This window comes from Ambystoma mexicanum, chromosome 1p (genome assembly GCF_040938575.1).
Source record: "Ambystoma mexicanum isolate Mex_15411 chromosome 1p, UKY_AmexF1_1, whole genome shotgun sequence".
Lineage (NCBI taxonomy): Eukaryota > Metazoa > Chordata > Amphibia > Caudata > Ambystomatidae > Ambystoma > Ambystoma mexicanum.
This window is the reverse complement of record NC_090921.1, coordinates 1285157287-1285175421: the sequence shown is the minus strand read 5'-3', so window position 1 is coordinate 1285175421 and position 18135 is coordinate 1285157287. Positions and strand designations below refer to the sequence as shown.

At 46.0% G+C, this 18135-nt stretch overlaps 1 protein-coding gene across 4 annotated transcripts in view; it reads right to left on the bottom strand.

Annotated features, from left to right (window-relative positions):
* LOC138452925 (carnitine O-palmitoyltransferase 1, liver isoform-like) overlaps window positions 1-18135 on the bottom strand; it is a 1293714-nt gene that overhangs the window by 1022841 nt on the left and 252738 nt on the right. For all 4 annotated transcript variants that reach the window (XM_069605291.1, XM_069605282.1, XM_069605298.1 and 1 more), the window contains exons 3-5: window positions 14852-14991; window positions 6871-7045; window positions 4075-4176 (exon numbers count right to left, since the gene is read on the bottom strand). In XM_069605291.1, the coding sequence (XP_069461392.1) occupies window positions 4075-4176; window positions 6871-7045; window positions 14852-14991 (417 nt within the window). The remainder of the gene's footprint in view (window positions 1-4074; window positions 4177-6870; window positions 7046-14851; window positions 14992-18135) is intronic.

Genomic DNA, 18135 nt, shown 5'->3' with positions numbered 1-18135 from the left:
TCCACGCCAAGGCCGTGGCTTAAGACCTCAATCAGCTCTTCCTCCGAGGTTGAGGCCGAATCTACGACGACGCCCTGCCCCCCCTTTTTCTTCCCCGCCGGGGATTTCACGGGGGTCCTATCGATGGGCACAAAAGAGGACTCCCTCCGAGGTGGCAGGGAGACTGAGCCCCGAGGTCGCCACCACTGGTGTAGCCTCCACAGGCTGAGCCAGGGCCGCCGCGACAGTATCGATAGAGGGCTTGGCCGGATGGATTAAGGCCTTCACCACCTTAGGTGCGCTCACCGCCTTATCCTTGAGGGGGGGACACTGCCTCGCTCCCCCTCCGATGGGGCCTTCGTGCTCGACCGGGGCCTCTCCAGGAGCTTCGCCGGGTGCTCGCCCTTCCTCTTACCCGACCCAGAGCGTTGGCTCGTGGCTGAAGGTGCCGGGGAGGGTGCGCCCTGCCTGGCGCCCGTAGAGCCCGACCGTTCGGCGCTCCCGGTGCCAGCGGACTCGCGGTGCTTGGCCTTGTGTTGGACCCCCGTCGCCGGGGCGTCCTCAAAGGTCTTAGAAGACCGCTCGGATTTCTTCCTCTTCTTCTCGCCTGACGGGCTCTTCCCTTCCAGCCAGTTGGCGAGACGTTGATGGCGGTCCTTCATGGTCCGCTCCGACATATTGCCGCAAAACGCACAGTCCTTCTCTATGTGCGTCTTGTCCTCATGTAAGCAGTAGAGAAAAGGAGTGTTCGTCCTCCTTAAAGACGTTCTGCAGCTGGCATCCAGGGCAGATCCTGAACAGCTTTCCGGGCGTCGAGCTTCCCTTCTCCTGGGCCATGTCCGGGCCTGAGAAACTTCTGGAGTCCTCCAAAAGCGTAGCTCGACGAAATCTTCACCCTTGAGGGGCGCAGACGAATCCGACACGGGTCCCCGTTGATCGGATGGAGAGTCGGTGGAGCTTGAGGCTCTTTTTTCGTGAAAAAATAGCACTAACGCTCAAGAGCAATAGCACGAGGATCCCAACACATGAACGTGCGGTAAAAATCTGAAGATGGCTGCCAGAGGCGGTGCTTAGGTAGAGGGCAGTCATTGGCTGTGGTCAGTATGACGCAGAGACCAGTGATTGGTTATTACTCTGAAAGACAGATCAGAAACGAAACTGATAATGGTTTTTTATTTACCGAGGATTCCCAGCCTGACGACGGGGAATATTCATGAGCATGTGAATCCATGCCAGACCCCATGCTGGAGATGTACGGTGTCACTCCATTGAGTCTACACTGAATGCCAAAGACCTTATCCCATCACTGCAAACCAGTTTGTAAGATAGATTTCCAAAGTCAGCCCTGGCGGGAGGACTTTGGGCTGACCACCCTATTTATGGTAAACGGGGAAGAGACAGAGGTTACCCAAAACCCAATCAAGGGAAGTTAGTTGAGTTGTCAGGGCTTAGTCTCTGGAAAAGTGTGAGAGTGGTCTAGAGCTACAATGATTCAACACAAACCACCACCAATAATTCAAGTTAGACAGCAAGTTTATAAAAATAAAGTTCTGTATTAGGCCTTCAGTTACACACTAAGCATATAAAAATCACAGGTACATATTCTCACACAAAACCGTATATAACATATACACAGTCACCATTAGGAGAATAAAATTGCATATGAATTAATTACCAGTGCAATACAGGTGAGTAGTCAGATGCAAGAGAAAATAGGCAGAACCTACACAAGAACAGCTTTCCTCCATCTTAATAAGTCCAAACATGAGATGGTATGGGACCTTGTGCTCAAAATTCAAGTTCCAAAGCATAGCTTCAGGTAAGGTTATTCAGAAATGATTCAGTTTTTAAAGTTAGATAAGTATTTAGTCAAGTACAGGTAAGTACTCCACTCAATCCTATTCACTAAGGTAGGCCTAGGAGAAGATCCTTAACCCAGGTTACAACACCAGAGGTCAGGTCAGAATGAGCTAGGATGAGAACTTTACGCCCAGTGTAACCCTATGGAGAACAGGGTGTGGGAGGCAGAAACATTAACTTTCCCTCCTAACTAGATTCTTCCAGATACCACTGCAGGTCTTCCACAAATCTGTTGAGGATACAATCTTCTGCACTAAGTTTTTAATTTCACCGAATACCATTTTACCTAATGAGATTTCACCAAATTTATTTCACCAAAAACGGTAAGTGAAGTGATATATGTGTAATGCATAATAGGTGTGGTGTGTGTTAAGGGTATAAGTTAGGGTAGGGAGGGGATGATGTGAGGGGGGGCTGTTAGGATTCTCCCCCGGATTTTAAAAAGAAAAAACAGTTTTTCGGTGAAATGGATCAGTAAAATCTCCATTAGGTAAAATATTTTCAAAGAAATCACATACATCCGGTGAAGAAGGCCTAGGGGTTTCAGGTGCAAAGGTCACCTTCCGGGTCTGGAGTTGGTTGCATTGCACAGCAAACAGTTTCTTCTAGTCAGCTTCCAGAAGAACACCCAAAAGGAAGAAAGATGAAGACTTCTGCGGTGCAGACCCCCTCAGGACACCTCAAAGGACTGAAGGAGTGTTCCAACGAAGGTCACCACAATCAGATGGCGACAGGTGATTGTACAGTGGTGAACACAGAAGTAGCCACAGTACAGCTTCCCTTAAAGTGAGACAGCTGAAAAAGCAGGAGCTGGTGACTTGCAGCGTAAACTGAAGATGTGCAAAGTTCCATGGCTCTACTTGGAACAATGGCTGCAGTGAGGTAGCCCAGGAGAGAGCTGGTCAATCCACCGGTTGATCCAGGGACACTTAAAAAGGCTCAAAAGGCATGGATCCTCGAGCAGGGGACAAGGTTGGTTGTACCCAATGGTCCAAGGGTCAAAGCGCCAACAAGGGTCTTCTGACATTAGGCATAGGAGCAGGCCTTCACCGGACCAATCACTGCGAGTCGATGTTGGTCAGCTGCAGGGGTCGTTAGCAAGAGTCTCTTCATAGAAGTCTTGTCTCCAATGCTGATCTGATGAATGAACAGTTGCAGTTGACCCTCATTCATTCCAAGACTTAGGCTGGGAGCAAGTCCAAGCTAAAGATCTGCAAAATTCAAACAGCCAGAGGTTGTCCAATGCTGAACAACCACTGGTCGCCACATCTGCTCAGCAACAGACTTTCAGGAGCCAGACTTTGTGGATTGGGACTAGATCATCCCATCTTCCTCTTCTGTCTCTCACACACGCCGCTACTTAGCCGGCAAAAGCAGCAGCTTTCCCTGGGAAAGGGATTTCCATACAAAGAATTTCCTGACCTGAGAAGGCAGGAAGTCCAAATAACAATATGGGCAGAGAACAAGTGAAAAATCACGTGGCACAGCCATGTTTGGTGCTAGCCATCTTTTGTAGCCAATTCACTTTAAAAATATTTGTTTTAAAGCGCACAAGTAAAATATCACAAAATGTGTAAAAATCACAGCTGCCATCAGCTTGTCCTGGGCACACTTCAAAGTAACCAAAAGGCAATTATATAAAAAGTTATAAGGATACAAAATATCCTAACTGCACTTCACTGTAAGGTGATGTGTGCAATTGTAAAGAACAAAACAAGAATTCATAAAGAAAGACATTCCTGAGTACTGAGGGACTAGTCTGCCCCTTCCCCTTTCCCCTTCCCAAGAATTAGCAAAACGGGGAGGGGGGGGGGGGGGGGGTAAGGCAGAAGGCTCTACGGACCACCAAGAGGTTCAGGACAGGGTTCTAAACAAGCAAAAAGAACGGGGTCTAGTAGGAATCTATGGAGGGAAAGGTGCAAAAGGAAAATCTTTCCTAGTACTATGGAGCAACCATTACTTGGTGAGCTATGCATAGGATGTTAGTCTCAACAGATTCACAAGCCCAAACAATATGTAAACACATCAGTACTGCACTTCTGTCTCAAGATGGTGCTACTGCTGCCATGACGGAGCTGGTGCGCAGATGCATGATGCACTCTGGTTGCTATGAAAAGGTTTCCAGACTGGATATTTCAAAAAAGGGTGGTACCTGTGAGAGTAATAGACCAGAGAATAAACATACTTCGTTTCGGCCTATATGCCCTTTTTCTTCTGCTGCGGCTGTAGACTTACCCTCTGCATAGTGTCCTTGATTGCCGGAACAGGCAGACGTGGCAGACAGGCTTGAAAACTATACAACATGGGATTTCGGCCTGAGAAAATCTTTACCATTGTCTGTGGGTACAAAGCAGGAGAATTAGAAAAATAACAAATACTTCATGATTTCCTTAAAAACACAAATTAATGCTAAAGTTTTAGTTGGAAAATGTTGCCAGAACTAAACTAGATAGATTAATGTTTGATACACTTCTGATGCTTTCTTCAGTCGTTAAAATCAAAAGGCGATCACAGCTGCTCCAAAGTAGTACACTCCACAAAGCTCATTAATCATGCCCACACGCGTGCGATTCAAGAGATCTGAAATTCGTAAACATGCTTATAATTCTTGGCAAATTATGTCCTTGGTGATATCCAAAAGACAGGGGATCCCAGTATTCAGACTGTGGCCTAGTAGAACAGAACTCTCATGAGACAGATAAAGGTTTGACATATGTATTAAAAAGGTTGGGTTTGGTGAATGCCTCCAAGGGTAGAGGAAGGTTTAGGAAGCAAAAGCAGATGGCCATCTGGCATCAGCTAAGCAAACCGTGAGCATGTTATTTATAACGTGCCTGTACACAAGTGTTTCTAGTGTATGATGCGACTAACTAAAAAGGTGACATTTGCATTCATCAGAGGTTTCCCTTGTCACTTTTGGACAAAGGTTCAAGCTCCTGAGCAAGTTCCAGTCGGTCCTTCATGTCTTAGGCGTTCAAAGTGGGTGAACTCCTGCAGGGCCTACTGGTTTCCTACTATAACTCTGAAGTGAACAAGCAGGCCGAAGGCGTCAGGATGGACAACTAAAACAAAGTGCAGGGGCCAGTGTTCAGGTCAAGGTTCCAAAATCTAGTATTCAGAATCTCAAGGATCTAGCGGCCAGCTTGCTTCGAGTTTCCTCAATTTCAGGGATTTAGTGCCAAGAGATTTATTTTGTCACTGATTCCAGTCTTGACCCTTATGGACCGTGGATTGCTGTTCCAGGCTGCTCAGTGTAGCAAAATGCCTACCCTAGTTAGCAGGGTCTGGTTTCTCCTTGCGTGCCTCAGGGTCGGAGATGTGGCTCCCACAAGCGTTAAGTTTTCCCTCTGGGGAACATGCGGTTTCCCTCCATCTCTCGCCCTCTACGAATGATAAAGTGCCCTTCCACCACATATTCTCGTTAGTACCTTAGCCCATAGGACTCTTCTCAGCTCTAGTCGCCACTCTATTTTGCTCTGGGATCACAGCTCCGTTTGTACTCCTACATCACTTCCCCCAGACCAAGAAGAAACAGACAATTTTATACTGACTGGCCCAGGAGTCTATCCCCCAAAAGGCTGGGGTGGTGAGCTGGTACCATAAAACGATCAGATTAGGAGCAAGGCTTTCTAGTTCAGAACTTGGGGGTTGGGGGGGAGGGGGGTTTAAAAATAGTTTTGTCCTTTTTTATTCCACCCCTTGCGTTTTGGAATTTTGTTTGGTGAGCAGCTTGTTTCACCTCTCTCCCTAGTTTTCTGCTTTCTTTTCAGGTAAAGGAGTTTACGTCAGTGGAATTTCACAATTCCAGGGCCTGCTTCCTTCTCTTCCGGAATTTTAGTTGGTGTTTTTCGTGGCGTTTTTGGCCCAAATCTGTGTGTACATCAGCACTGTTGTTGAATGGGCAGGGTGAGGGCTTTCCAATGTACTGCAATGGCTGCGTGGGGTGGAGGTATGATTATTGCTTGAAGTAAGTCTGACTCCTCTCTCTGGGCAGCAGGGTCTGTAGTTCCATTAAGATCAACAATGCGGCTCCCTGGAGGATATCAGAGTTATTGGGGTGGAGTTTTTCCTGCAGCATGACTGGATCTTGGGAAGTGTGGGATTTTTTCATCCCTTCCCAATCATCTGCTGAAGTATTCAGTCTCTTCTACCCAATCCTTTCCATTAATCTACTTTATCTTTACAGCCACTATCATTAACTAGCAATAAACTATCCAAGTGTTAGGAAAGATTTTAAATTGTGCTGATTTTCTCCTATAGACGTATATGGGACATCTTTTTGAGTTGCTTTGTTTGGACTTCTGTCGCGACTGAGGTAAGTAAAGCTTTACAAACCCTTGTCTTTTTGCTGATTCTTATGGGGAAACTGATCAGTCCACAAGACTATCAGTACTGAGAGACTATGACTCTCTTTGTGAATTTCTTGTATTGTTACAATTGCACATATTACCCTAAAGTGAAGTGTGGTAAGGATACTTTGTATCCTGATAACATTGTCTGTAGTGGCGTTGTGGTTACATTTACAATGTGCCTAGGATGAGCTGGTGGCAGTGGATATTGGTGGGCTATCTAATCTCTTCGCAATCATATGTGGAGCAATGAAACTGCTGACATTTTAGCCAAAGTACCTTCCAAATACCGAAACACCTCATCACTTTAAACAAAAATTAACAAATAAACTATTTCCCACCCAATCATAAAACCATTAATCCTCTTCTTCCCAAAGCATCTCATAGTTCTAACACAACCACCGATTTGTCCAATATTTTCCTAACCAACCATTAAGGCATGAAATCCCATTGCTCATCCTGCTCTCCTACTAGCCACCCTAGTTAGATGTTGCTTTCTTTTACAGCACTTTGATATTGAGCAGAATATTCCATTCTCCATAATAACTCACATAATTGCGGTCCATGTATTTCTGTCAGCATATATTAAAGCAAGCCAGAAAAATTCTGGAACACTTGTGAAACAGATAAGCAGGCAGTATCTCATTTTTATCAAGAGAATCCGACCTCTAAGGAAACGTACCAGCCATAACTTGGTGCTGACCGACATTTGTCCATGTTGCTCATACATCCAGCCATGGTAGGACAGTAGTTGCTTGAGAATGTAGCGCATGGTCAGGATGAGTGCGAGCCAAAGGCCTGTGGAGAAGAGCAGGACACTCAGGAGGCTCTGTCCCTGATGAGACAAATAGGTGGTACTAGGGAAAGCAATAAGAGGAGAGACATCACTGACAAGTATACCATGGAAGTAGACAGAAATCAGACATTGTGACAGGAGGGGGCAATACGTGGGGGTAATGCATATCAACTAGAGACCTGAGGACAGGGGTCTGCAGAAGAAAAATATCAGAGATGGGAAGTCAAGAGGCAGGCAGACATTACAGACAGTTGGGTGGGGTGGAACTCTCAGAAAGGCTCATACACAATGAAAGAAGAGTGATATCAAAAGCAGGATTAGAAAAGAACACTGGAAGACAGTTCTGCAAAACAAGAAAAGGGGCAGTCATCTAGAGCCAGGTCTGCATGGATTGCAAAAGAGCAGGCTGAGAGACAGGTGCGTATTGACAGGTTACAGAAAGGTGACCAACTCGTCAGAATGTACGGCACTGGAACAAACAGACAGGTCAGTAAGTAATCAAGAAGGACAGACAGAGATAAGTCGGTAAGAATTCAAACAGGCAGATCAAGTTTACATCAAGTGGAAAGGGGCATACATTATTTGGGAGGGGAGGTTATTAAGAGACATGTATGTATGGGTTGGAATGAATTGGAATGAATTAGAGATCTGCCTGTGTGGACTGAAATATGGGAGGCATCAAGAGCTATGAGCGCAAGGGCTGGAGAAGGACAGGCATTTGGAGAAAGGTTTCCATGGATTTGGGAAAAACACATTTACAGACAGATATGAAAAGACTGCAGTAAGACAAACATTGAAGGACATGTGGGCATCGATTCGGAAACAGCAGACGGAGACAGATCTTATTTCAGAGGAACAGTCATTGTGAGGCAACAATGCATATCCATTGTGAGAGCTCTGTAAAAAGTGCAGACAATATTTGGGTAAAAGCCTAAATAGTAAAAGTGAAATATGCATCAGAGAAAGTTGTGAATGAACCAGAGAACAAGTTACTTCTTACCCTGTAACGTTCTTTTGATGGGATGTTCCTCCGACGTATTCCTTATCTTTGCTAGATCATCTCCCAACTTGCTGGCCTCGGAAATTTTTTTTCAGTAGAGGGCGCTGTGCGTCAACGTCCCTCGAGCCGATGTCCCTCGACGGCCTCTGTATCGGCGCCGACGTCATCACGCATATAAATAGACTCGCGCAGCATCCGTTGCTCAGTTCCGTTTTGACGTTAACAGTTGTTTTACATGAATTAGTTATTGACCTTGAAGGAGCGTAAGCTGCAACCACAAGGGAAGTATTACTGCGGGGATGGATTGGAGAGGCAATAAGGAATATGTCGGAGGAACATCCCAATCGAAAGAACGTTACAAGGTAAGAAGTAACTTTTTCTTCGAAGGGATTGTGTCCTCCAACGTATTCCTTATCTTTGATAGACTCCCATAGCAGTGGTGTGTAATTGGAGGTGGGAGTAAAACATCATGTTGCCTTTTAGGCATGAACAGAATGGAATACGGCTTTGCCAAACCTAGTCTCTTGACTTGAGGAGGAATCCAGGTTGTAAAATCTTGTGAAGGTATTTGCGGACGACCATGTGGCAGCCGCACATGTGTCTCGAACCGGAACCCCTCTCTGGAGGGCCGAGGAGGCTGCGATACACCTGGTTGAATGAGCCCTAAGATTTTGAGGAGGCTCTTTCCCTGCTAATTTGTAACATTCCAGGATGGCCAGGATGGCCAAAATAATCCATCTGGAAATGGTTTGTTTTGTTATGGGTAGTCCCAACTTGTGCCACGAATAACCTACAAACAGTTGGTCTGCTTGCCTAATCCTAGCACGTCTGATGATGTAAAAGCTTAAAGCCCGCCTTGGGTCCAGCCTATGTAGCCTTTCTTCCTCTTTCCCCGGATGGGGAGGCGGATAGAATGAAGGTAAGGTCATTTTCTGAGTGATGTGGAATTCAGAAACCACCGTTGGGAGGAAATTAGGCTTCACCTGTAGGACAACTTTGTCTTTATAATTCGGTCACCCTTCTAGCAGATGTTAAAGCCACTAATAAGACAGTTTTAAGGGTGAGAAATCTTAGCGAACAAGAGTGGAGTAGTTCGAAAGGAGTACCCATCAGGAAGTTTAAGACTAAATGTAAATCCCATAAAGGAGCCTGGAAAGGTATTGGAGGGTAGACATTAGTTAATCCCTTTAGAAATTGTAATACTAAGGGTAATTTGAAATACAAAGGCTCCTCTACAGTGCGCTTGAAGATCGATAGCGCTGCGAGATAGCCCTTGATAGTGCCAACTTGAAGGCCTGAATTTGCCAAATAGAGTAGAAAGTATAACACCTTTGGTGTACCACATGAAGAGGTCGATATTCTCTTCTCTACACCAGCTGCAAAATTTGTTCCAACGGCAGCGGTATAAAGACTTTGTTGCTGGCCTTCTGGCCGAAAGCAACACCTCCATGACGTCATCAATCCTTGTATCTCAACCTTTCAGAAGCCAGGCGTGAAGGTTGAGGGTTCTGATCTCTGGATGGAGAACCTGACCTCCCTTCTGTGAGAGAAGATTTTCCTTGAGTGGAAGACGAATTGGAGGGCAGGTGAACATGTCCAAAAGGTCCTGGTACCACGTTCTCCTGGCCCAGTCTGAGGCAATTAGGATCATGGTCCTCCAGAATCTTCTCAACCTCCTGATCATTTGAGGAATGACAGGGACTGGTGGAAACGCGTACAGGAGTGGAAACTCCCAGTCCACTACGAACGCGTCCCCTAGAGCTCCTCTCGGGGGAAATTCCCTTGAACAAAGCAGATCGCACTTCCTGTTGGTACTGGTGGCGAACAGATCCACTTGAGGGGTTCCCCAAAGGGCGAAGATCTCCTGAAGGACTTCCTGAGCTAGTTCCCACTCGTGGGAGACTGTGCCCTGCCTGCTCAGAGCGTCCCCCGTCAAGTTCTTCTCTCCGGCTAGGTGAACTGCCGATAGAGAGATTCCCTCTTGAATTGCCCAAAACCAGAGCTGCATTGCCTCTCTGCACAGTGGCAGTGATCCTACGCCTCCTCTTTTGTTGAGGTAGTGCATGGCCACTGTGTTGTCCATCATTATCAGGACATTTTTCCCCTGTACAGATGGCTTAAAAACTTCAGTGCTAGTCTGATTGCTCTCAGCTCTAACAGGTTGATATGTAGTATGGACTCCGATGGAGACCAACGACCGCTGATGGTCAAGTTGTTGGTATGGGCTCCCCACCCCGTGAATGAGGCATCTGACTACTGTTATCCCCGGCCATGGTTGCTAAAACAGTTCTCCCTTCAAGATGTTTTTCTGGCAGTCCCACCACTGAAGGACTCGAGCCACCTTGTCCGGAATCTGAAGGAGGTCCGTCATGCTCCCTGAGAATTGCGACCACTGAGTTCTCAGTGCCCACTGAAGAGATCTAATTCTCAGGCGAGCCTCTGGCACAAGGAAGATGCAGGATGCCATGAGGCCTAGCAACCTCAAAAATTCAAAGGCTGGGAGACGTTGGCCATTTTGAAACTTGGTGACCATCTGCAGAATATCTTGAGCCCTCACCTCTGGTGGCGAGGCTTTTCCCAGGTAAGTGTCCAGGACCGCTCCAATGAACTGGAGTCTCTGATGGTATCATCTGTGACTTCTTTAAATTTAGGGAGAAGCTCAGTTTGTGAAGGAAGTGGCAGACATAATCTAGCTGTATCTGAGCTTGTTCCGGAGATACAGCTCTGATCAGCCAATCATCCAGGTAGGGGTACACGTGAATCCCTTGCCTCAGACTTGCAGCCACTACCGACATTAGCTTGGTGAAGACCCTCGGGCGGAGTTCAGCCCAAAGGGCAGAACTCGAAATTGATAATGACAGCCGCCAATTGCGAACCTCCGGTATTTCCTGTGTTTGAGATGGATTGGCACATGGAAATAAGCATCCTGGAGGTCCAGAGATACCAGCCAGTCCTGGAGCTGGAGGGCCTGAAGGATCTGAGAGAGCGTTACCATCTTGAACTGGTCCTTCCTGAGGAACTTGTTCAATTCTCTTAAGTCCAAGATAGGTCTCAGTCCTCCGTCTTTCTTCAGTATGAAAAAGTAGGGGGGATTACCAGCCCTTGTTCCTCTCCGCTCCAGGTACCGGTTCTATGGCACCTTTCTCTAGCAGGTCTACAATTTCCTGCAAGAGGAGCGGATCTGGAACTTTCAGAGGTGTTTCCCGGTGGATGACTGAGGGATGCGTAGAAAAGGCAGGCAGTAACCTTGGGCAACTGTCTTCAATGCCCAAGCATCTGACGTAATAACCTGCCATTCTGTCAGATGTTGAGTTAACCTGTCCCCTACTGGTGTCTTGTGAGGAGAGTCCTCAGAGCGGTTTGGAGGCGGCTGATGCAGATGCCGAGGGTAAAGAGGCACCTGCTGCTGCTGCGGCTTTTGTATTTTTACCCCGTCCACCTCGGGTGAATTTTTTTCTGACTTCTTTGAACTGGCTGTCCTCTGCCTCTTCCGAATGCGGAATAGAAGTGAAAGGACTTATCTCTCCAAGAGATTCCTGAGGGGCGATATGATGTCTGACGGATTCCAGCTCCTAGGGATTTTGCTGCTGCCTTTGATGTTTGTAGTTTTTCTAAACTGTCATCCACCTTCTTACCAAACAAAGAAGAGCCGTCAAAGGGCATATTCAAAAGTCTGCTTTGCACATCTGGAGCAAAACCAGACTTTCGCAACCAAGCAAATCTCCGGGTTGTTGTAGTTGCCGCCATGGCCCTGCTGATGCGGTCAGCAGAATCGATGCCCGTTTGAAGGGATTCGCACATAGCGTCTTTACCATCCTTGATGTTTAGGAAAGCTTCCCTTTCTTCTCCCTGCAGGAGGCAGTCAGCCGCTGATGAAGCACACTCCTAAAGTGTGTGGCTGAACCTTGCGAGCGTACAAGTAGCACTGATGGATTTCAACGCCATGCTACATGCAGAAAATATTTTTTGGCCATGGAGTCCTATCTCTTATCATCCCTGTCCTGTGGAACAGTAGGGTAAGCCGATTTACTACCTGATGAAGTAGCTGCCTGAACAACCAGACTCTCCGGAGTTGGGTGTTTGGATAAATATTCAGGGTCAGCAGAAGAAACCCTATATTTAGCTGATAATTTTTTGTTAACCGCCGGGATTACCTCAGGTGTTTCCCAGTTTGCCAATATTCTCCTTTGTAATGCCGCATGAAATGGCACCACAGGATCTTCCTGTGGACCTTTGACCAAGATGTCTGTGAGGTCGTCTTGCTGAAAAGCAGGTGAGGGTGTGGACCACCCCATAAACTCTATTATCCTTACCATCAAGGTTCTATAAGGGGTTTCAGCATGTTCCCCTGGGTCTGGTCTGGCAAATTCCACTTCTGGGGAAGTGTCCAACCCACTCGCTTCCTGTAAGGATTCTTGGAGGTCTTTCAACCTACCTTCCTCAGAGGTAAGTTCCTCTGGTACAGGAGTTGCAGATCCCTGTAACTCAAAAGGTATTTCCTGATCCGAATCCTCCCCTTCTTCAAAAATAGATAAGACTCTGGAGTGATCAGGTCTTGAAAATGGTATAAATCCCATTTCGCGAGCAGAAGGGGCCAAATTCGTCATGATTGGCTGAAAAAACGTTGACGACGCGGATGATAAAGGCTTCAAAGCCATTGAAAAAGGCATCGAGAATGGTGGTAGAGGCCTCGAACTCGAGAGTATCGGGATTCTACTCAAGGTTGTCGACGACATTCTCGTGATCGAGGCTCTGGGTATGGCCACTGGCTGTGAGGTGGCCGTGGGTTTGTCCTTTCTCGGCGTCGACGAAGACGGCGTCGACTGACCTGTGCGTCGAAGAACCCTTCGATAACGGCATCGAAGACGCCGATCTATGCGTCGAAGGGATCTTCGACGACGGCGAAGACGCGACTTTGCCTTTACTCGAGGGTTTGTGATGCTCTCGAGGGGCTTCTTTCACCGGGTGCTGCGACTCGCGGCGTTTTGATTTTTCGGGTCTTTCACCCAGGGTATCACCCTCAGCAGTCTGCGAGGGGGTCGAGGCCGCTTTCTCGAAGACGCTCAGCATCTTTTTCCTGAATTCCTCCCACTCAGCCTGAGAGCTATGTTTTATGGGGCAGGAGTCCCTTTTTGGGGAAACGGAAGAAGACAACTCTCTTTTTTGAATGCTTAGATCTTGAAGAGTGAATGGAACTGCTGCGAGACCTAGAACGAGAATGTCTTTTGTGATGGCAAGGAGACGAATGTCTCGACTCCGCCGAGGAAACTTTCAAAGAAGTTTTAACTGCCTTACCTCTCTCGTGCTTCCCCTTACGCTCCTTCAAGGCTTTCGCCGTCATGGACATGCAGTCCTCGCACTCCAAACAATGGTGCTCGATTCCCAGGCACCATAAACAGATCCTGTGAGGATCCGTCAACGACATTTTCTTTCTACAGTCTCGACATTTTTTGAAGCCGGACCGTGGAGTCGTCGGTTCAGGTGAGGAAGAGGAAGCCATTGAGTACGAGTCGGTATTCACAAGGAATAATGAAGTATATTTGACTGAAGAACTGAGCAACGATATTCCGAGGCCCCACGAAGGGCGGAAAAACCGAACTGAGCAACGGACACTGCGTGAGTCTATTTATACGCGTGATGACATCGGCGCCGATACAGAGGCCGTCGAGGGACGTCGGCTCGAGGGACGTCGACGCGCAGCGCCCTCTAGTGAAAAAAATTTCCGAGGCCAGCAAGCTGGGAGATGATCTGTCAAAGGTAAGGAATACATGGGAGGACACAATCCCTTCGAAAGACAATTACTAGACACTGTTTTGAATGGATGGGATAGGGAAAGGCATAAGAGTTCTGCATTGACTGGAGACCTGCATATAGTTTGAGGCAGGTTTACATGAACCGAAGAGGGACAATCGTTAGAGAGTTTGAGTATAGACGTCGAGAGCCAAAAGTACATGAATTTAAGAAGGACTTCTATTTGAGATAAGTCTGTGTCAACTGGAGAAAGTCAGACATTGAGAAAGCTGTGAATGAAATGGAGAGAGACAAAAAGTGAGTGGCAGGACTAAATAATCAAAGAAAGATAACTCAAATATAAAGATCTGCATGGAGTGAAAAGTACCACACATTGAGAGACGCGTCTGCACAGACAGGAGAGAGGACATTGTATCAGGTGGTATCCAGTGATATTAACTAATTGAAAATAATGAAATACATTTTAAACGAACCCTAAATACAGAAACATACTGATTTTTTTGTAAATATGCATGGGGGTTGGGTAAAGGATTAAAATGGGTCGAGAGGGGGCTGGGGTGGGGTCATAAACCGAGAGAAACGGGGGGCTACTGGGAACAACACCCTCAAATTAAAAATAAATACATTTAAAAAACCGTCTTTTTTCGGTATTTAGCAGATTGTTTAAAGTGTTTTCATTCTTTTATTTTTCTTTAAAAAACAGTGATCTGTATCGGTTATGTAAGAAAAGTAGAAGGGTAGGCAAAGTGAGCTAGGTTTGCATTAAGTGAAAACATACAGCCATCTACAGACCAGTCTTCTTGAATTGAAGACCGATGCATTTCAATAAAGGCCTTCATACATTTCATGAAAATGAAGGTCAGAACATCAGAATAAGTCTGTATGTGTGGGTCTGGGGGGAGACACTTGAAACAGGTTGAAACAGAAAGAAAGGAAAGAAGACAACACCCCAGTCATGGGCAAGAGAGGGGAGCCTAAAATATTCAGAAAACAGAGGCAAAGGAAAATATAGTACTCTAATAACAAGCACAAGGGAAGAAACAAAGAGGAACACAGAAAATAAATTAAGAGGCAAATGAAACAATCCAGGTAAAGGTTAAAGGGATTCTCACTTACCCAACAGGCAAATGCTCCTTTATCTTTCCGATCATGCCCATGGACGGATCCATGCGGGCGTACATGGTGCCCATGACAGCGATGACCACGAAGAGCCAACTGGAAGGACTGGCAGGATACACGCCAGTGACAAAGGTATTCTGAAAACAAGAGGATCACATTACACACAAGTTTGCACCCAGAAGCTATCCATACCTCAGACATCTGCATTTGGTGAAACCCTCGCCTGAAAGGAGCTGAGGAGGTGCGGGGGACGGATAGCTCCGGGGCAACGCGTTTGTCTTGGAAGCAAGACAGCGCAGCACAAAACAGGTTTGAATCTCGGTCCCAAGCTTAGAAACCAATCTCTGGTATTAAGTGTGTTACAAAAGAACAATTATATAATACTTTAGCTGTTGCACTTTAAAGGCTGATCATGCTCCTAAATGCCACCTAAAACCAATGGGAATTAACGGACATCCTTCAAACTCGAGCCATTAAGCTGAATATTAAGAACTATAGAAAAAGGCATTGAAAAGCTGTTGGTCTGATTGTATGTTCATAAACGGATTTACTTGTTGCTACAGCATATTTATGTTTTTATATAGGAAGATGGCAGTATATGGAAAATGATGACTTCTGCTGCTCCCTTTTCTTTTTCAAGTCACTAAATATTTCAATCGTTTCCACCGAATTCTGGGGTAGTATATGAAGAGGGCTTGTACAGCACCTCCTTGCAAAAAGGAAATAGATCTCTTTGTGACAGAGGGATTTCAATGGGAGCTTCAATGTACTACTTTTCAGCAATACATTATTTAGTTGCATCACATTTGTCGCTTCATAATCTAATCAGTTTTGAAGGCCCACTCCCTCCACACAGTTATTAAAACAGATTGAATATTGTTAGGGCGCATCTGTAGGGTGGAAGACTAAGGAGTATAATATTTAGTATGCTAACTTCTACATGCTCAGAAGTCGAGTCTCCCGTTCCTCCAGACTCCGTAACAGAAATACTATGAAGGCTAGCAGCAAGCATAGTCTATCAAAAAAAGAGAAGTCTTAAGCAAAGGTTAGCCAAAATGTGCACCTTTAGCAGTAGGTTTACAGCATATTACAGAGTTTAGGTACACATGATATGTACTGGCCATCCTCTAGTAGATGGTTATGGATATTACACTGGTTGTTAGATTTGCAAATCGGCATTGGAGAATTGTATGTAACCAAGTAGAAGCCAGTATGACATGATATGCTCCCTTGAGTAGATGTCTTGTTCAGATTGTTACTCTAAGGACAATCTTCAGTAAGAACAACTTGAGAATGAACGGACCAATACTGCAGGTTCTCTTAGAGGTTAGAGATAAACCCCTAGTCAAGATAACAAGATATGAGTCGGAATTTACACTACTTAGTAAAGCTTAGAAATAACATTAGTAAAGGATCAGACAAAAATCATCATCAATCACAGAGCAATGGGGAATTGAAAATGCCATACAGTGGCATTTTGTGGATAGGCATTGTGGTGCTTGCTATTTGATACAGAAGTCGAAGGAAATGCGAATAGGCTTAGCTCAAACATGGATTTAAAAAAAAGTACTTATTTTGATGGCAGAATCATTATTTAAATGATCCTTTGCCCATATGGTAAGAACTATCTAGATAAAAGTGAGAAAAGTTCAAATTAGAATACAGGAGCACAAAATGTAAAACAGTTCCCGTGGTCAAACACTCCTTGACAACACAATTGCAAGAATTCAAATGGACAGTACTACAAAAAATAGATAAGCAGACAAGCCAAAAGCTGGTGAAACATTAGACCAAATGCCTTGTGATCAACAATAATGCCACTATAAATATATCTGTTTAAAGAGTGATAAGTATGCATATCTGAATAAGAGCAAATATTTGCTGAAAAATATTGAATCGGATGTGTTACAGTACAATCTCTGACGCAGATCGGCTGAACCAAAAGCAGCACTCAAGTGCCGCATTGACATTGTTAAGCAAGAACAGTGTGTTGACACCCCTGGAATGAGGACTACACAGGTCCATCGTGCGCTAGGAAACGGCCAAGAAGGAGTGCCCTAGCTGGGGTGCTCTGAAAGAAAGAAAATCACTCGCCTGCTGACACTTCAGCTCCAAAAAATACTTCAGCTACTGTGGTAAAGTTGCAAGAAGTGGTCCTACCAAGTTGCCTGCCAAATGAGCACCTTGTTTCTTGTAAGTGTACCGTGCAAATAGGGGCAGCCTATCCCTTAAGCCATCTTGATCCCTGATGTTACAGTCGTCCAGGTGACCTAGGAGACAAAAAGTCCCTGGGGAAAAGCCTACAGATCAAAAAACCCTGGACACCACAGATATGGTATCGGTAGACCAGGGTAGGAGTCCTGAAGTCCAGATGGTAGAGCAGCCATCAGAAAATGGCAACAGGTGCACAATGGTATGAGATGGTTGAAAAACGGTGTGCAAATTGAGAGACAGGCCAACAACAAAGGGAGAAGCAAAAGAAACTGGGGGCAAAGAGCAGCCTGGAGCCAAGAAAAGTGCAGGAAGGAATGAAACGCACAGAAAAAACCTGGGGAAATTACAGAGCAATCAGGAAACACACAAGCAGGATCCGAAGCATTGTGACTCACCGGACCGAGTATCGTGGCCCCTAAAAAAGGAGAGGGTGGGGGAGCACACAATGGGACCAGTATTGCAGCGTGGCACTGTGCGGCTGACATCCTGTAACTTCACGTCTCCATCCTGGTGTGGGCGTCATTGTCATCTTGGAGTGGGCATGGGTGGCCACGGCCAGAACAAGCGCTAAGACAAAGCAGGTAGCTCTAGCAGCGGGTCCACTGATCCTACAGGCTCCTACTCCAACCATAAGGAACAATGGTCAAGCCGCAGAGACCTGCCAGTTGCAGGAGGAACAAACGTTTGTTAACCAGCATAAGCAGAGTGATGGCATGCTGCCGTCAGAAGGAATCACTCTGTACATGACTCAATCCCTATATGTGGCAACTCACTCCATATGGCTGCCAAGAGTGGAAACTGGACAAGAGAAAACGCCATCAGTGGTGTGCTAGAATCAAAACTGCAGTTCCCCAACAGCCTAAAGACATTGTTAAAGTGAATCTTACACTATACAGAAATTACTGACTTTGCTTTTGGCTCCTCAATGAGTTCAACCCACTGCAACCGTGCTCCGTTTGGCTGTGTCTGTTCTGCCCGAGCCTCCACGTGTTCTTCCTTGCTTCCATTGCCACTTGCTCCCACTACCTGTCCCTCATCCCATAACTGTCTCCCTCTTCTCCCCACTC